At 48.2% G+C, this 19,574-nt stretch overlaps 1 protein-coding gene across 1 annotated transcript in view; it reads left to right on the top strand.

Annotated features, from left to right (window-relative positions):
• LOC140354521 (transmembrane protein 163a-like) overlaps positions 1-18,604 on the top strand; it is a 20,513-nt gene extending 1,909 nt beyond the window's left edge. The window contains exons 2-8 of the mRNA XM_072439558.1: positions 5,953-6,072; positions 13,351-13,394; positions 13,467-13,558; positions 14,180-14,276; positions 16,052-16,163; positions 18,306-18,447; positions 18,530-18,604. Of these exons, the coding sequence (XP_072295659.1) occupies positions 5,953-6,072; positions 13,351-13,394; positions 13,467-13,558; positions 14,180-14,276; positions 16,052-16,163; positions 18,306-18,447; positions 18,530-18,590 (668 nt within the window). The 3' untranslated portion in view covers positions 18,591-18,604. The remainder of the gene's footprint in view (positions 1-5,952; positions 6,073-13,350; positions 13,395-13,466; positions 13,559-14,179; positions 14,277-16,051; positions 16,164-18,305; positions 18,448-18,529) is intronic.
• Positions 18,605-19,574: the final 970 nt, after the last annotated feature.

The raw sequence follows: 19,574 nt of genomic DNA, 5'->3' as shown, positions 1-19,574 counted from the left end.
GGACTAAACCAGGTCTAAACCAGGACTAAACCAGGACTAAACCAGGTCTAAACCAGGACTAAACCAGGTCTAAACCAGGACTAAACCAGGTCTAAACCAGGACTAAACCAGGACTAAACCAGGTCTAAACCAGGACTAAACCAGGTCTAAACCAGGACTAAACCAGGACTAAACCAGGTCTAAACCAGGACTAAACCAGGACTAAACCAGGTCTAAACCAGGACTAAACCAGGTCTAAACCAGGACTAAACCAGGTCCAAACAGGGACTAAACCAGGACTAAACCAGGTCTAAACCAGGATTAAACCAGGTCTAAACCAGGACTAAACCAGGTCTAGACCAGAACTAAACCAGGACTAAACCAGGTCTAAACCAGGACTAAACCAGGTAAAACCAGTTCTAAACCAGGACTAAACCAGTTCTAAACCAGGTCTAAACCAGGTCTAAACCAGGACTAAACCAGGTCTAAACCAGGACTAAACCAGGTCTAAACCAGGACTAAACCAGGACTAAACCAGGTCTAAACCAGGATTAAACCAGGTCTAAACCAGGTCTAAACCAGGACTAAACCAGGTCTAAACCAGGATTAAACCAGGTCTAAACCAGGACTAAACCAGGTAAAACCAGTTCTAAACCAGGACTAAACCAGGACTAAACCAGGACTAAACCAGGTCTAAACCAGGTCTAAACCAGGTCTAAACCAGGTCTAAACCAGGTCCAAACCAGGACTAAACCAGGACTAAACCAGGACTAAACCAGGTCTAAACCAGGACTAAACCAGGACTAAACCAGGTCTAAACCAGGTCTAAACCAGGTCTAAACCAGGTCTAAACCAGGACTAAACCAGGACTAAACCAGGACTAACCCAGGACAAAACCAGGACTAAACCAGGTCTAAACCAGGTCTAAACCAGGTCTAAACCAGGTCTAAACCAGGTCCAAACCAGGACTAAACCAGGACTAAACCAGGACTAACCCAGGACTAAACCAGGTCTAAACCAGGTCTAAACCAGGTCCAAACCAGGACTAAACCAGGACTAAACCAGGACTAAACCAGGTCTAAACCAGGACTAAACCAGGACTAAATCAGGTCCAAACCAGGACTAACCCAGGACAAAACCAGGACTAAACCAGGTCTAAACCAGGACTAAACCAGGACTAAACCAGGTCTAAACCAGGTCTAAACCAGGTCTAAACCAGGTCCAAACCAGGACTAAACCAGGACTAAACCAGGACTAAATCAGGTCCAAACCAGGACTAAACCAGGTCTAAACCAGGACTAAACCAGGTCCAAACCAGGACTAAACCAGGACTAAACCAGGACTAAATCAGGTCCAAACCAGGACTAAACCAGGTCTAAACCAGGACTAAACCAGGTCTAAACCAGGACTAAACCAGGTCTAAACCAGGTCTAAACCAGGTCCAAACCAGGACTAAACCAGGTCCAAACAGGGACTAAACCAGGACTAAACCAGGACTAAACCAGGTCTAGACCAGAACTAAACCAGGACTAAACCAGTTCTAAACCAGGTCTAAACCAGGACTAAACCAGGTCTAAACCACGACTAAACCAGGTAAAACCAGTTCTAAACCAGGACTAAACCAGGTCTAAACCAGGACTAAACCAGGTCTAAACCAGGACTAAACCAGGTAAAACCAGTTCTAAACCAGGACTAAACCAGGTCTAAACCAGGACTAAACCAGGTCTAAACCAGGACTAAACCAGGACTAAACCAGGTCTAAACCAGGACTAAACCAGGTCTAAACCAGGACTAAACCAGGACTAAACCAGGTCTAAACCAGGTCTAAACCAGGACTAAACCAGGACTAAACCAGGACTAAACCAGGTCTAAACCAGGATTAAACCAGGTCTAAACCAGGACTAAACCAGGTAAAACCAGTTCTAAACCAGGACTAAACCAGGACTAAACCAGGTCTAAACCAGGTCTAAACCAGGTCTAAACCAGGTCTAAACCAGGTCCAAACCAGGACTAAACCAGGACTAAACCAGGACTAAACCAGGTCTAAACCAGGACTAAACCAGGACTAAATCAGGTCCAAACCAGGACTAACCCAGGACAAAACCAGGACTAAACCAGGTCTAAACCAGGACTAAACCAGGACTAAACCAGGTCTAAACCAGGTCTAAACCAGGTCTAAACCAGGTCCAAACCAGGACTAAACCAGGACTAAACCAGGACTAAACCAGGTCTAAACCAGGACTAAACCAGGTCTAAACCAGGACTAAACCAGGTCCAAACCAGGTCTAAACCAGGTCCAAACCAGGACTAAACCAGGACTAAACCAGGTCTAAACCAGGACTAAACCAGGACTAAACCAGGACTAAACCAGGTCTAAACCAGGATTAAACCAGGTCTAAACCAGGACTAAACCAGGTCTAAACCAGGACTAAACCAGGTCTAAACCAGGACTAAACCAGGTAAAACCAGTTCTAAACCAGGACTAAACCAGTTCTAAACCAGGTCTAAACCAGGTCTAAACCAGGACTAAACCAGGTCTAAACCAGGACTAAACCAGGACTAAACCAGGTCTAAACCAGGATTAAACCAGGTCTAAACCAGGTCTAAACCAGGACTAAACCAGGACTAAACCAGGACTAAACCAGGTCTAAACCAGGATTAAACCAGGTCTAAACCAGGACTAAACCAGGTAAAACCAGTTCTAAACCAGGACTAAACCAGGACTAAACCAGGACTAAACCAGGTCTAAACCAGGTCTAAACCAGGTCTAAACCAGGTCTAAACCAGGACTAAACCAGGACTAAACCAGGACTAAACCAGGTCTAAACCAGGACTAAACCAGGACTAAACCAGGTCTAAACCAGGTCTAAACCAGGTCTAAACCAGGTCTAAACCAGGTCCAAACCAGGACTAAACCAGGACTAAACCAGGACTAACCCAGGACAAAACCAGGACTAAACCAGGTCTAAACCAGGACTAAACCAGGACTAAACCAGGACTAAACCAGGTCTAAACCAGGTCTAAACCAGGTCTAAACCAGGTCTAAACCAGGTCCAAACCAGGACTAAACCAGGACTAAACCAGGACTAAACCAGGTCTAAACCAGGACTAAACCAGGACTAAATCAGGTCCAAACCAGGACTAAACCAGGTCTAAACCAGGACTAAACCAGGACTAAACCAGGTCTAAACCAGGTCTAAACCAGGTCTAAACCAGGTCCAAACCAGGACTAAACCAGGACTAAACCAGGACTAAATCAGGTCCAAACCAGGACTAAACCAGGTCTAAACCAGGACTAAACCAGGTCTAAACCAGGACTAAACCAGGACTAAACCAGGTCTAAACCAGGTCTAAACCAGGTCCAAACCAGGACTAAACCAGGTCCAAACAGGGACTAAACCAGGACTAAACCAGGACTAAACCAGGTCTAGACCAGAACTAAACCAGGACTAAACCAGTTCTAAACCAGGTCTAAACCAGGACTAAACCAGGTCTAAACCACGACTAAACCAGGTCTAAACCAGGACTAAACCAGGTCTAAACCAGGACTAAACCAGGTAAAACCAGTTCTAAACCAGGACTAAACCAGGTCTAAACCAGGACTAAACCAGGTCTAAACCAGGACTAAACCAGGTAAAACCAGTTCTAAACCAGGACTAAACCAGTTCTAAACCAGGTCTAAACCAGGTCTAAACCAGGACTAAACCAGGTCTAAACCAGGACTAAACCAGGTCTAAACCAGGACTAAACCAGGACTAAACCAGGTCTAAACCAGGATTAAACCAGGTCTAAACCAGGTCTAAACCAGGACTAAACCAGGACTAAACCAGGACTAAACCAGGTCTAAACCAGGATTAAACCAGGTCTAAACCAGGACTAAACCAGGTAAAACCAGTTCTAAACCAGGACTAAACCAGGACTAAACCAGGACTAAACCAGGTCTAAACCAGGTCTAAACCAGGTCTAAACCAGGTCTAAACCAGGTCCAAACCAGGACTAAACCAGGACTAAACCAGGACTAAACCAGGTCTAAACCAGGACTAAACCAGGACTAAATCAGGTCCAAACCAGGACTAACCCAGGACAAAACCAGGACTAAACCAGGTCTAAACCAGGACTAAACCAGGACTAAACCAGGTCTAAACCAGGTCTAAACCAGGTCTAAACCAGGTCCAAACCAGGACTAAACCAGGACTAAACCAGGACTAAATCAGGTCCAAACCAGGACTAAACCAGGTCTAAACCAGGACTAAACCAGGTCTAAACCAGGACTAAACCAGGACTAAACCAGGTCTAAACCAGGACTAAACCAGGTCTAAACCAGGTCTAAACCAGGTCCAAACCAGGACTAAACCAGGACTAAACCAGGTCTAAACCAGGACTAAACCGGGACTAAACCAGGTCTAAACCAGGTCTAAACCAGGTCCAAACCAGGACTAAACCAGGACTAAACCAGGACTAAACCAGGACATTTAGAAACTAGGATTAAAACAGCAGAATGAGACTGTCACGTTCATAGACGTGGACATAGTTTGTTCAGGTTAAGTTCAGTGGCAGAAAACTGATTAAACAGAATAGATGACCCTCTTTGAAACCTGAACTTCAGACTCCACCTTCTGGACTTCAGACTCCACCTTCTGGACTTCAGACTCCACCTTCTGGACTTTAGACTCCACCTTCTGGACTTCAGACTCCACCTTCTGGACTTTAGACTCCACCTTCTGGACTTCAGACTCCACATTCTGGACTTTAGACTCCACCTTCTGGACTTTAGACTCCACCTTCTGGACTTCAGACTCCACATTCTGGACTTCAGACTCCACCTTCTGGACTTCAGACTCCACCTTCTGGACTTCAGACTCCACATTCTGGACTTCAGACTCCACATTCTGGACTTCAGACTCCATATTCTGGACTTCAGACTCCACATTCTGGACTTCAGACTCCACATTCTGGACTTCAGAGTCAACCTTCTGGACTTCAGACTCAACCTTCTGGACTTCAGACTCCACCTTCTGGACTTCAGACTCCACCTTCTGGACTTCAGACTCCATATTCTGGACTTCAGACTCCACATTCTGGACTTCAGACTCAACCTTCTGGACTTCAGACTCCATATTCTGGACTTCAGACTCCACATTCTGGACTTCAGACTCAACCTTCTGGACTTCAGACTCCACCTTCTGGACTTCAGACTCCACCTTCTGGACTTCAGACTCCACCTTCTGGACTTCAGACTCCACCTTCTGGACTTCAGACTCCACCTTCTGGACTTTAGACTCCACCTTCTGGACTTTAGACTCCACCTTCTGGACTTTAGACTCCACCTTCTGGACTTCAGACTCCACCTTCTGGACTTTAGACTCCACCTTCTGGACTTTAGACTCCACATTCTGGACTTTAGACTCCACCTTCTGGACTTTAGACTCCACCTTCTGGACTTCAGACTCCACCTTCTGGACTTTAGACTCCACCTTCTGGACTTCAGACTCCACCTTCTGAACTTCAGATGTTGGTGTAAAAACCTCGACATGATCTTGGTCTTTATTTCACTTTTGAACAATAATAATGACCAATCAGGAGCCTTCTTTCCCAGAGGTCTAGTTAGCAACAGGTTTGATTGACAGTTAGCACGGCTCGTTGCTAAGGAAAGGGGGCGTGTACCTATTACACTCACAGATGCCAAATTCTGAATCACCAAACTTTAGCCAAAATTTATGGCACGTCGACCAATCAGGAGCTTCCTTCAGAGCGGCGAGAGGCGGAGCTGAGTCAGAACTGAGCAGGTTATGACGCAGCGGTCTGAACGTAGCGTGAGCTTCAACGGGCTCCAGCCGCACAGTGAGACTCTACGTCCAGTTCTATGTCCAGTCTGTGACAGATGTGTTTGTCCCAGTTCAATCTCCTCTCCCCTGTCCCCGCCCCCTCTCCCCCTGTCCCCGCCCCCCCTCCCCTTGCCTCCGCTCCCCTCAGGACTCCTCCAGAGCAGTCTACATCTCAAACCTCGCGAGGCTCAGAGTTTGAGGAGAAAAGCCCTGGCTGTGTCCTGGGTCAGTGTGGTGGTCACTACGGTCCTGGCCGTCGCTGCTTTCAGTAAGAAACACATTTACACAACACACACCTGTAAAACACCTGTAAAACACCTGTAAAACACCTGTAGAACACCTGTAAAACACCTGTAGAACACCTGTAGAACACCTGTAAAACAACTGTAAAACACCTGTAAAACACCTGTAAAACACTTGTAGAACACCTGTAAAACACCTGTAAAACACTTGTAGAACACCTGTAAAACACCTGTAGAACACCTGTAAAACACCTGTAGAACACCTGTAAAACACCTGTAAAAACACCTGTAGAACACCTGTAAAACACCTGTAAAACACCTGTAGAACACCTGTAGAACACCTGTAAAACACCTGTAAAACACTTGTAGAACACCTGTAAAACACCTGTAGAACACCTGTAAAACAACTGTAAAACACCTGTAAAACACCTATAAAACACCTGTAAAAAACTTGTAGAACACCTGTAAAACACCTGTAAAACACTTGTAGAACACCTGTAGAACACCTGTAAAACACCTGTAAAACACCTGTAGAACACCTGTAGAACACCTGTAAAACACCTGTAAAACACTTGTAGAACACCTGTAAAACACCTGTAAAACACCTGTAGAACACCTGTAGAACACCTGTAAAACACCTGTAGAACACCTGTAAAACAACTGTAAAACACCTGTAAAACACCTATAAAACACCTGTAAAACACTTGTAGAACACCTGTAAAACACCTGTAAAACACTTGTAAAACACCTGTAGAACACCTGTAAAACACCTGTAGAACACCTGTAAAACACCTGTAAAAACACCTGTAGAACACCTGTAAAACACCTGTACAACACCTGTAGAACACCTGTAAAACACCTGTAAAACACTTGTAGAACACCTGTAGAACACCTGTAAAACACCTATAAAACACCTGTAAAACACTTGTAGAACACCTGTAAAACACCTGTAAAACACTTGTAGAACACCTGTAGAACACCTGTAAAACACCTGTAAAACACCTGTAGAACACCTGTAGAACACCTGTAAAACACCTGTAAAACACTTGTAGAACACCTGTAAAACACCTGTAGAACACCTGTAAAACAACTGTAAAACACCTGTAAAACACCTATAAAACACCTTTAAAACACTTGTAGACACCTGTAAAACACCTGTAAAACACCTGTAGAACACCTGTAAAACAACTGTAAAACACCTGTAAAACACCTATAAAACACCTGTAAAACACTTGTAGAACACCTGTAAAACACCTGTAGAACACCTGTAAAACAACTGTAAAACACCTGTAAAACACCTATAAAACACCTGTAAAACACTTGTAGAACACCTGTAAAACACCTGTAAAACACTTGTAGAACACCTGTAAAACACCTGTAAAACACCTGTAAAAACACCTGTAGAACACCTGTAAAACACCTGTACAACACCTGTAGAACACCTGTAAAACACCTGTAAAACACTTGTAGAACACCTGTAGAACACCTGTAAAACACCTATAAAACACCTGTAAAACACTTGTAGAACACCTGTAAAACACCTGTAAAACACTTGTAGAACACCTGTAGAACACCTGTAAAACACCTGTAAAACACCTGTAGAACACCTGTAGAACACCTGTAAAACACCTGTAAAACACTTGTAGAACACCTGTAAAACACCTGTAGAACACCTGTAAAACAACTGTAAAACACCTGTAAAACACCTATAAAACACCTGTAAAACACTTGTAGACACCTGTAAAACACCTGTAAAACACCTGTAGAACACCTGTAAAACAACTGTAAAACACCTGTAAAACACCTATAAAACACCTGTAAAACACTTGTAGAACACCTGTAAAACACCTGTAGAACACCTGTAAAACAACTGTAAAACACCTGTAAAACACCTATAAAACACCTGTAAAACACTTGTAGAACACCTGTAAAACACCTGTAAAACACTTGTAGAACACCTGTAAAACACCTGTAAAACACTTGTAGAACACCTGTAAAACACCTGTAGAACACCTGTAAAACAACTGTAAAACACCTGTAAAACACCTATAAAACACCTGTAAAACACTTGTAGAACACCTGTAAAACACCTGTAAAACACCTGTAGAACACCTGTAAAACACCTGTAGAACACCTGTAAAACACCTGTAAAAACACCTGTAGAACACCTGTAAAACACCTGTAGAACACCTGTAAAACACCTGTAAAACACCTGTAAAACACCTGTAGAACACCTGTAAAACACCTATAAAACACCTGTAAAACACTTGTAGAACACCTGTAAAACACCTGTAAAACACTTGTAGAACACCTGTAAAACACCTGTAAAACACCTGTAGAACACCTGTAGAACACCTGTAAAACACCTGTAAAACACTTGTAGAACACCTGTAAAACACCTGTAGAACACCTGTAAAACAACTGTAAAACACCTGTAAAACACCTATAAAACACCTGTAAAACACTTGTAGAACACCTGTAAAACACCTGTAAAACACCTGTAGAACACCTGTAAAACAACTGTAAAACACCTGTAAAACACCTATAAAACACCTGTAAAACACTTGTAGAACACCTGTAAAACACCTGTAGAACACCTGTAAAACAACTGTAAAACACCTGTAAAACACCTATAAAACACCTGTAAAACACTTGTAGAACACCTGTAAAACACCTGTAAAACACTTGTAGAACACCTGTAAAACACCTGTAAAACACTTGTAGAACACCTCTAAAACAACTGTAGAACACCTGTAAAACAACTGTAAAACACCTGTAAAACACCTTTAAAACACCTGTAAAACACTTGTAGAACACCTGTAAAACACCTGTAGAACACCTGTAAAACACCTGTAGAACACCTGTAAAACACCTGTAAAAACAACTGTAGAACACCTGTAAAACACCTGTAGAACACCTGTAAAACACCTGTAGAACACCTGTAAAACACCTGTAAAACACCTGTAAAAACACCTGTAGAACACCTGTAAAACACTTGTAGAACACCTGTAAAACACCTGTAGAACACCTGTAAAACACCTGTGAAACACCTGCTGAACACCTGCTTAACACCTGCTGAACACCTGTGAAACACCTGCTGAACACCTGCGGAACACCTGCTGAACACCTGTGAAACACCTGCTGAACACCTGTGAAACACCTACTGAACACCTGCAGAACACCTGTGAAACACCTACTGAACACCTGCAGAACACCTGTGAAACACCTGCTGAACACCTGCTGAACATCTGTGAAACACCTGCTGAACACCTGCTGAACATCTGTGAAACACCTGCTGAACACCTGTGAAACACCTGCTGAACACCCGTGAAACACCTGCTGAACACCTGTGAAACACCTGCTGAACACCTGCTGAACACCTGTGAAATACCTGCTGAACACCCGTGAAACACCTGCTGAACACCTGCTGAACACCTGTGAAACACCTGCTGAACACCTGCTGAACACCTGTGAAACACCTGCTGAACACCTGTGAAACACCTGCTGAACACCTGCTGAACACCTGTGGAACACCTGCTGAACACCTGTGAAACACCTGCTGAACACCTGTGAAACACCTACTGAACACCTGCTGAACACCTGCTGACACCTGCGGAACACCTGCTGAACACCTGTGAAACACCTGCTGAACACCTGCTGAACACCTGTGAAACACCTGCTGAACACCTGTGAAACACCTGCTGAACACCTGCTGAACACCTGTGAAACACCTGCTGAACACCTGTGAAACACCTACTGAACACCTGCTGAACACCTGCTGACACCTGCGGAACACCTGTGAAATACCTGCTGAACACCCGTGAAACACCTGCTGAACACCTGCTGAACACCTGTGAAACACCTGCTGAACACCTGCTGAACACCTGTGAAACACCTGCTGAACACCTGTGAAACACCTGCTGAACACCTGCTGAACACCTGTGAAACACCTGCTGAACACCTGCTGAACACCTGTGAAACACCTGCTGAACACCTGTGAAACACCTGCTGAACACCTGCTGAACACCTGTGAAACACCTGCTGAACACCTGTGAAACACCTACTGAACACCTGCTGAACACCTGCTGACACCTGCGGAACACCTGCTGAACACCTGTGAAACACCTGCTGAACACCTGCTGAACACCTGTGAAACACCTGCTGAACACCTGTGAAACACCTGCTGAACACCAGCTGAACACCTGTGAAACACCTGCTGAACACCTGTGAAACACCTACTGAACACCTGTGAAACACCTGCTGAACACCTGTGAAACACCTGCTGAACACCTGCTGAACACCTGTGAAACACCTGCTGAACACCTGTGAAACACCTGCTGAACACCTGCTGAACACCTGCTGAACACCTGTGAAACACCTGCTGAACACCTGTGAAACACCTACTGAACACCTGTGAAACACCTGCTGAACACCTGTGAAACACCTGCTGAACACCTGTGAAACACCTGCTGAACACCTGTGAAACACCTGCTGAACACCTGCTGAACACCTGTGAAACACCTGCGGAACACCTGTGAAACACCTGCTGAACACCTGTGGAACACCTGCTGACACCTGTGAAACACCTGCTGAACACCTGCTGAACACCTGCGGAACACCTGCTGAACACCTGTGAAACACCTGCTGAACACCTGTGAAACACCTGCTGAACACCTGCGGAACACCTGCTGAACACCTGTTGAACACCTGCTGAACACCTGTGAAACACCTGCTGAACACCTGCGGAACACCTGCTGAACACCTGCGGAACACCTGCTGAACACCTGTGAAACACCTGCTGAATACCTGTGAAACACCTGCTGAACACCTGTGAAACACCTGCTGAACACCTGTGAAACACCTGCTGAACACCTGCTGAATACCTGTGAAACACCTGCTGAACACCTGTGAAACACCTGCTGAACACCTGTGAAACACCTGCTGAACACCTGTGAAACACCTGCTGAACACCTGCTGACACCTGCGGAACACCTGCTGAACACCTGTGAAACACCTGCTGAACACCTGCTGAACACCTGTGAAACACCTGCTGAACACCTGCTGAACACCTGCTGAACACCTGTGAAACACCTGCTGAACACCTGTGAAACACCTGCTGAACACCTGCTGAACACCTGCTGAACACCTGCTGAACACCTGTGAAACACCTGCTGAACACCTGCTGAACACCTGCTGAACACCTGTGGAACACCTGCGGAACACCTGCTGAACACCTGCGGAACACCTGCTGAACACCTGTGAAACACCTGCTGAACACCTGTGAAACACCTGCTGAACACCTGTGGAACACCTGCGGAACACCTGCTGAACACCTGCGGAACACCTGCTGAACACCTGTGAAACACCTGCTGAACACCTGTGGAACACCTGCTGAACACCTGTGAAACACCTGCTGAACACCTGTTGAACACCTGCTGAACACCTGTGAAACACCTGCTGAACACCTGTGAAACACCTGTTGAACACCTGCGGAACACCTGCTGAACACCTGTGAAACACCTGCTGAACACCTGTGGAACACCTGCTGAACACCTGTGAAACACCTGCTGAACACCTGTGAAACACCTGCTTAACACCTGTTGAACACCTGTGAAACACCTGCTGAACACCTGCTGAACACCTGTGAAACACCTGCTGAACACCTGTGAAACACCTGCTGAACACCTGCTGAACACCTGTGAAACACCTGCTGAACACCTGCTGAACACCTGCTGAACACCTGTGAAACACCTGCTGAACACCTGCTGAACACCTGTGAAACACCTGCTGAACACCTGTGAAACACCTGCTGAACACCTGTGAAACACCTGCTTAACACCTGTTGAACACCTGCTGAACACCTGTGAAACACCTGCTGAACACCTGCTGAACACCTGTGAAACACCTGCTGAACACCTGTGAAACACCTGCTGAACACCTGCTGAACACCTGTGGAACACCTGCTGAACACCCGCTGAACACCTATGAAACACCTGCTGAACACCTGCTGAACACCTGCTGAACACCTGTGAAACACCTGCTGAACACCTGCTAAACACCTGTGAAACACCTGCTGAACACCTGTGAAACACCTGCTGAACACCTGCTGAACACCTGCGAAACACCTGCTGAACACCTGTGAAACACCTGCTGAACACCTGCTGAACACCTGCTGAACACCTGTGAAACACCTGCTGAACACCTGCTGAACACCTGCTGAACACCTGTGAAACACCTGCTGAACACCTGTGAAACACCTGCTGAACACCTGCGGAACACATGCTGAACACCTGCGGAACACCTGTTGAACACCTGCGGAACACCTGCTGAACACCTGTGAAACACCTGCTGAACACCTGTGAAACACCTGCTGAACACCTGTTGAACACCTGCTGAACACCTGTGAAACACCTGCTGAACACCTGTGAAACACCTGCTGAACACCTGCGGAACACCTGCTGAACACCTGTGAAACACCTGCTGAATACCTGTGAAACACCTGCTGAACACCTGTGAAACACCTGCTGAACACCTGTGAAACACCTGCTGAACACCTGCTGAACACCTGTGAAACACCTGCTGAACACCTGTGAAACACCTGCTGAACACCTGCTGAACACCTGCTGAACACCTGCGGAACACCTGCTGAACACCTGTGAAACACCTGCTGAACACCTGCTGAACACCTGTGAAACACCTGCTGAACACCTGTGGAACACCTGCGGAACACCTGTGAAACACCTGCTGAACACCTGCTGAACACCTGTGAAACACCTGCTGAACACCTGTGAAACACCTGCTGAACACCTGTTGAACACCTGCTGAACACCTGTGAAACACCTGTGAAACACCTGCTGAACACCTGTTGAACACCTGCTGAACACCTGTGAAACACCTGCTGAACACCTGTGAAACACCTGTTGAACACCTGCGGAACACCTGTTGAACACCTGCTGAACACCTGCTGAACACCTGCTGAACACCTGCTGAACACCTGCTGAACACCTGTGAAACACCTGCTGAACACCTGTGAAACACCTGCTGAACACCTGTGAAACACTTGCTGAACACCTGCTGAACACCTGCTGAACACCTGCTGAACACCTGTGAAACACCTGCTGAACACCTGTGGTCTGAGTCTGAGAACTATCTAAGAACTAAATCTAAGCTTGTGTCACATGGAGCTGCACAAAGACACGATTCTGCCCAAAATGTTTCACATAAATATATCCAGAATAAACAGAGCTCCGCCCGCGCTCCGCCCGCGCTCCGCCCGCCCTCTGAAGCGTGTGTTTGTGTTGCAGCCGTGTCCTTCTCCAGACACAGCTCGTCTGCGTTTGGATTCGCGGTGAGTCTTTATTTTCTCTTGTTTTCTTTGTATTTTCTCGTCACTTTTGATGTTTTTTCCTGGTGTTTTCAGTTCGATGCTTCACTGGACGTTCTGTCATCGTCCATCGTCCTGTGGAGATACAGCAGCGCTGCAGCCGTCCACTCTGCGGCCAGAGAAAACATGTGAGAGAGACTGCTGCTGCTGCTGCTGCTGCTGCTGCTGCTGCTGCTGCTGCTTCTGATGCTGCTGCTGCTGCTGCTTCTGGTGCTGCTGCTGCTGCTGCTGCTGCTGCTGCTGCTGCTGCTTCTGGTGCTGCTGCTGCTGCTGCTGCTGCTGCTGCTGCTGCTGCTGCTGCTGCTGCTTCTGATGCTGCTGCTGCTGCTGCTTCTGGTGCTGCTGCTGCTGCTGCTGCTTCTGGTGCTGCTGCTGCTGCTGCTGCTGCTGCTGCTGCTGCTGCTGCTGCTGCTGCTGCTGCTGCTGCTGCTTCTGCTGCTGCTGCTGCTATTGCGTGTGATTATCATATGTGTGGAGGCCTTCTTGGAGTCCCTGGGTGGGGAACTGGACAGTGCCCCGCCCGGTGCCCCGCCCACGTGGAAAACCACAGTGGCATCTGCAGAGGGGGAAGAACGGCCTCCTCGAACTGAACCCGTCCATAACGACCTGGACTGTCCATAACGACCTGGACTGTCCATAACGACCTGGACTGTCCATAACGACCTGGACTGTCCATAACGACCTGGACAGTGTCCCTGTGAGACCACTGCTGTAGTGCACATGATTCTAAAGTGGTTCGTGTCCTTCAGAGCGTGTGTCGTCCTCGGAGCGCTCTTCGTCCTCTCTTCCCTTTGCATCATGGGAAAAGCCATCTACGACCTCATCACACGGAACCCTCCAGAAGTGGTACGACTTTGACCATTTCATCAGACACACACCATCACACACAACCATCACACACACACACCATCAGACACACACACCATCAGACACACACCATCACACAGACACTATCAGACACACACCATCAGACACACACCATCAGACACACAACCTCAGACACACAACCTCAGACACACACCATCAGACACACACCATCAGACACACACCATCAGACACACACCATCAGACACACAACCTCAGACACACACCATCAGACACACAACCTCAGACACACACCGTCAGACACACACCATCACACACACACACCATCAGACACACACCATCAGACACACACCATCAGACACACATCATCAGACACACACCATCAGACACACACCATCAGACACACACCATCACACAGACACTATCAGACACACACCATCAGACACACACACACCATCAGACACACACCATCAGACACACATCATCAGACACACACCATCAGACACACAACCTCAGACACACACCATCAGACACACACACCATCAGACACACACCATCAGACACACACACACCATCAGACACACACCATCAGACACACATCATCAGACACACATCATCAGACACACACCATCAGACACACAACCTCAGACACACACCATCAGACACACACACCATCAGACACACACCATCAGACACACACCATCAGACACACACCATCACACACACACTATCGGACACACACCATCAGACACACATCATCACACACACACCATCAGACACACACCATCAGACACACACCATCACACACACACTATCGGACACACACCATCAGACACACATCATCACACACACACCATCAGACACACACCATCACACACACACACCATCAGACACACGTCATCAGACACACAACCTCAGACACACACCATCACACACACACCATCAGACACACAACCTCAGACACACACCGTCAGACACACACCATCACACACACACACCATCAGACACACACCATCAGACACACACCATCAGACACACAACATCAGACACACACCATCTGACACACACCATCAGACACACACCATCAGACACACAACACCAGACACACACCATCACACACACACCATCAGACACACACCATCACACAAACACACACACACACACACACCATCAGACACACACACACCATCAGACACACACACACACACACAGCATCAGACACACACACCATCAGACACACCATCAGACACACACACACCATCAGACACACACACACACACACACACCATCAGACACACACACACACACACCATCAGACACACACACACACACACACCATCAGACACACACACACACACACCATCAGACACACCATCACACACACACACACCATCAGACACACCATCAGACACACACACACACACCATCAGACACACACACCATCAGACACACCATCACACACACACACACACACACCATCAGACACACACACACACCATCAGACACACACACACACACACACACACCATCAGACACACACACACACACACACACACACCATCAGACACACACACACACACACACCATCAGACACACACACACACACACACACACACACCATCAGACACACACACACACACACACACACACCATCAGACACACACACACACACACACCATCAGACACACACACACACACACCATCAGACACACACACACACACACACCATCAGACACACACACACACACACACACCATCAGACACACACAGTGACACTTGGACGTTGCTTGTTGCAGGATGACTTCCTGTTCAGCGTGTCCGTCCTCAGTGGGACGCTCTGCCTGGTTTTGGCCGTTTTAAAAATGCTTTTGGGTGGAGTCCTGACGAGCCGCGCCCTCATCACAGACGGTAAGACACACCCACAGGAAGTCTGAGTTTAAAGTCAGAAATAAGAGCTTTAGATGTGCAGTAAGTGCCTGGTGGGGGCGCTGTTCTCTGACAGAATCACAATCAGAATATGCTAACAACACAAACATCAAACACAGAACAATGGACAGTGAATAACTACCAGATATTAAAAATAGATGAGTGGAGTTAAAAATAGGCACGATATGTACATAATTTAAATATTTTGTGCATTAAAAATTGTACAGTGCAGTGAGTGAAGGTGGAGTCAGTGCTCCTCCTGCAGGTGGAGTCAGTGCTCCTCCTGCAGGTGGAGTCAGTGCTCCTCCTGCAGGTGGAGTCAGTGCTCCTCCTGCAGGTGGAGTCAGTGCTCCTCCTGCAGATGGAGTCAGTGCTCCTCCTGCAGATGGAGTCAGTGCTCCTCCTGCAGATGGAGTCAGGCAGGTTGAGCTGGGAGAGCTTGTCCTGGAGCAGAGCAGGAGGTGGTGTTGATCCTGGTGTAGGTTCCCGAGGAGTCCAGGTGAAGTGGAGAGCCAGGTTGATGGTGTCGTCCACAGACCTGTTGGTTCTGTAGGAGAACTACAGGAGGTCCAGCAGGGGGTCCAGCAGGGGGGGTCCAGCAGGAGGTCCAGGAGGGGGTCCAGGAGGGGTTCCAGCAGGAGGTCCAGGAGGGGGTCCAGCAGGGGGTCCAGCAGGGGGTCCAGCGGGGGGTCCAGCAGGGGGTCCAGCAGGGGGTCCAGAAGGGGGGGTCCAGCAGGAGGTCCAGGAGGGGGTCCAGGAGGGGGTCCAGCAGGAGGTCCAGGAGGGGGTCCAGAAGGGGGGGTCCAGCAGGAGGTCCAGCAGGAGGTCCAGGAGGGGGTCCAGCAGGAGGTCCAGGAGGGGGTCCAGCGGGGGGTCCAGCAGGGGGTCCAGCGGGGGGTCCAGCAGGGGGTCCAGCAGGGGGTCCAGGAGGGGGTCCAGAAGGGGGGGTCCAGCTGGAGGTCCATCAGGGGGTCCAGGAGGGGGTCCAGCAGGGGCTCTAGCAGGGGGTCCAGCAGGGGGTCCAGCAGGGGGTCCAGCAGGGGGTCCAGGAGGGGGTCCTGCAGGGGGGAGGTGAAGGACTTGAGGTGGGGCAGGACCAGGCGCTCATGACTACAGACGTCAGTGCCACAGGTCTGTGGTCATTAAGTCCAGTGATCCGGGGCTTCTTGGGGACAGGGACAATGATGGACAACTTGGGTGTTAAAAATGCCAGTGAAGACAGGCGCCAGCTTGCCTGCACAGTGTCTTAAGGTGGCCGGGGTGACACCGTCTGGTCCAGCAGCCTTTCGCGGGTTGGATTTGTGAAATAGTCTGTTTACTTCCTGTTCCTGAACTGTGAGAGGGGCAGGGGAGGTGGGGGACGGGGTCGGGTTGGCAGAGGTGGCTGCAGTGGGGGAGGGGCTGTCAAATCTGCAGTAGAACCCGTACTTTGCCTCTTTGTAGAGCCCTCTAGCTCCGGCCCTGTGCGCTGCCCTCTAGCTCCGGCCCTGTGCGCTGCCCTCTAGCTCCGCCCCTGTGCGCTGTCCTCTAGCTCCGCCCCTGTGCGCTGTCCTCTAGCTCCGCCCCTGTGGTGACTTTGGTGTGATATGGTTTAATGCTCCTCACAGAATGTGTGACATCACAGTGTTCGTGTAGCTCCTCCCAGTCTGTAATGTCCAAACACACACGTAGCTCCTCCTCCTCCTCCTCATTGGTCCACCTCTCAGAAGTCCTCACTACAGGTTTGCAGAGCTTCAGCCTCTGTCTGTTCGTGAGGATCAGGTGAACCATGACGTGGTCTGACGAGCCCAGCGTGGCTCCGCCCACGGCGTGGAAGGCGTGGCCGACTGTTGTGTAGCAGTGATGCAGTGTGTTCTGCTCTAGGGACTTTAATAAACTGTCTGCACTTTGATAGTTCGTGGCTGAGATTTCCCTTGTTAAAATTGCCTAGGATAAAACACAAGGAGTCTGGATAGGTCTGCTCTACTCTTCTGATCTGCTCTGCCTCCTACGAGCGCGCGCTCAGCGGGATGTAAACAGCAGTCAGAATGAATGAGGCAAATTTGCGCGCCGAATAAAATGGTTTGCAGTTGATGAAAAGATATTCCAGATCAGCAGAGACAGTGTGTTCTGTCTGTTGCACAGGCTTTAACTCCCTGGTGGGGGCGCTCATAGGCTTCTCCATCCTCATCAGTGCAGAGGTTTATAAAGACCATCCAGACGTGTGGTTTTTGGACGGAACCATTGGAGTTCTGATCGGAGTCGTCATCCTCGCCTACGGAGTCAAGTACGTAAAAAACCCAACTAACCCAACCAACCCACCCACACAGGTTTAAAGCTGCTCTTCATGGACGTGTCCTCTGCTGCAGGTTGCTGGTGGACACGGTTCCTCGAGTTGGACAAAGAAGACTCTACGAGCGTTTCCACTGATCAATAAAAGACTTTTTCATAAATATTTTCTCTGGAAGATTTCGTCACAGATTTACACCTTTAGTTTGTCAAAAATGCCTTTAAATTGAACTATTAGAAATAATAGTTTAATTGTCGAACACTGAAATAACGTTTAGTTGCAGCTCATAATAATCATTGTTCCCGTCGAGGTCATGGGTGACTTTGGGCCTGAAGCGGGTTTAGACCCAGTTTAGACCCAGTTTAGACCCAGTTTAGACCCGGTTCAGACCCGGTTCAGACCTGGTTGTTGGAATGACAAATGCAGAATCTTTGACTAAACACATTTGTCTCGCTCCAGTTGCTAAGAATCCTCACTTTTCCCTGAAAGAGGCAGAGCTCCACTCTGAATGTCCCTCATCATCTCTTCACTCATCACATGTTCAAATCAAATTATTTTTGTAAGGCCCAAAATCAGTTTCCTCTGAGGGCGACAGTGAGAAACAAATCAACAATGTCTGTGGGGACGAGGGACGATGTCCCAGAGTCCTCTGTCCTTAGCTCCTCCTTCTGTCCTTAGCTCCTCCTTCTGTCCTTAGCTCCTCCTTCTGTCCTTAGCTCCTCCTTCTGTCCTTAGTTCCTCCCTCTGTCCTTAGCTCCTCCTTCTGTCCTTAGCTCCTCCTTCTGTCCTTAGTTCCTCCCTCTGTCCTTAGCTCCTCCTTCTGTCCTTAGCTCCTCCCTCTGTCCTTAGCTCCTCCTTCTGTCCTTAGCTCCTCCCTCTGTCCTTAGCTCCTCCTTCTGTCCTTAGTTCCTCCCTCTGTCCTTAGCTCCTCCTTCTGTCCTTAGCTCCTCCCTCTGTCCTTAGCTCCTCCTTCTGTCCTTAGTTCCTCCCTCTGTCCTTAGCTCCTCCCTCTGTCCTTAGCTCCTCCCTCTGTCCTTAGTTCCTCCTTCTGTCCTTAGCTCCTCCTTCTGCAGGAAAAACTACAAAAAAACCTCTTTGGGACAAAAGCGTATGTCCCTGTGTTA

This window comes from Eucyclogobius newberryi, unplaced genomic scaffold, assembly GCF_026437365.1.
Source record: "Eucyclogobius newberryi isolate DKJ021-1_F unplaced genomic scaffold, fEucNew1.0.hap1 SCAF_91, whole genome shotgun sequence".
Taxonomy (NCBI): Eukaryota; Metazoa; Chordata; class Actinopteri; order Gobiiformes; family Gobiidae; genus Eucyclogobius; species Eucyclogobius newberryi.
The sequence above is the reverse complement of the archived record's forward strand: the minus strand, read 5'-3'. Positions and strand labels throughout refer to the sequence as shown.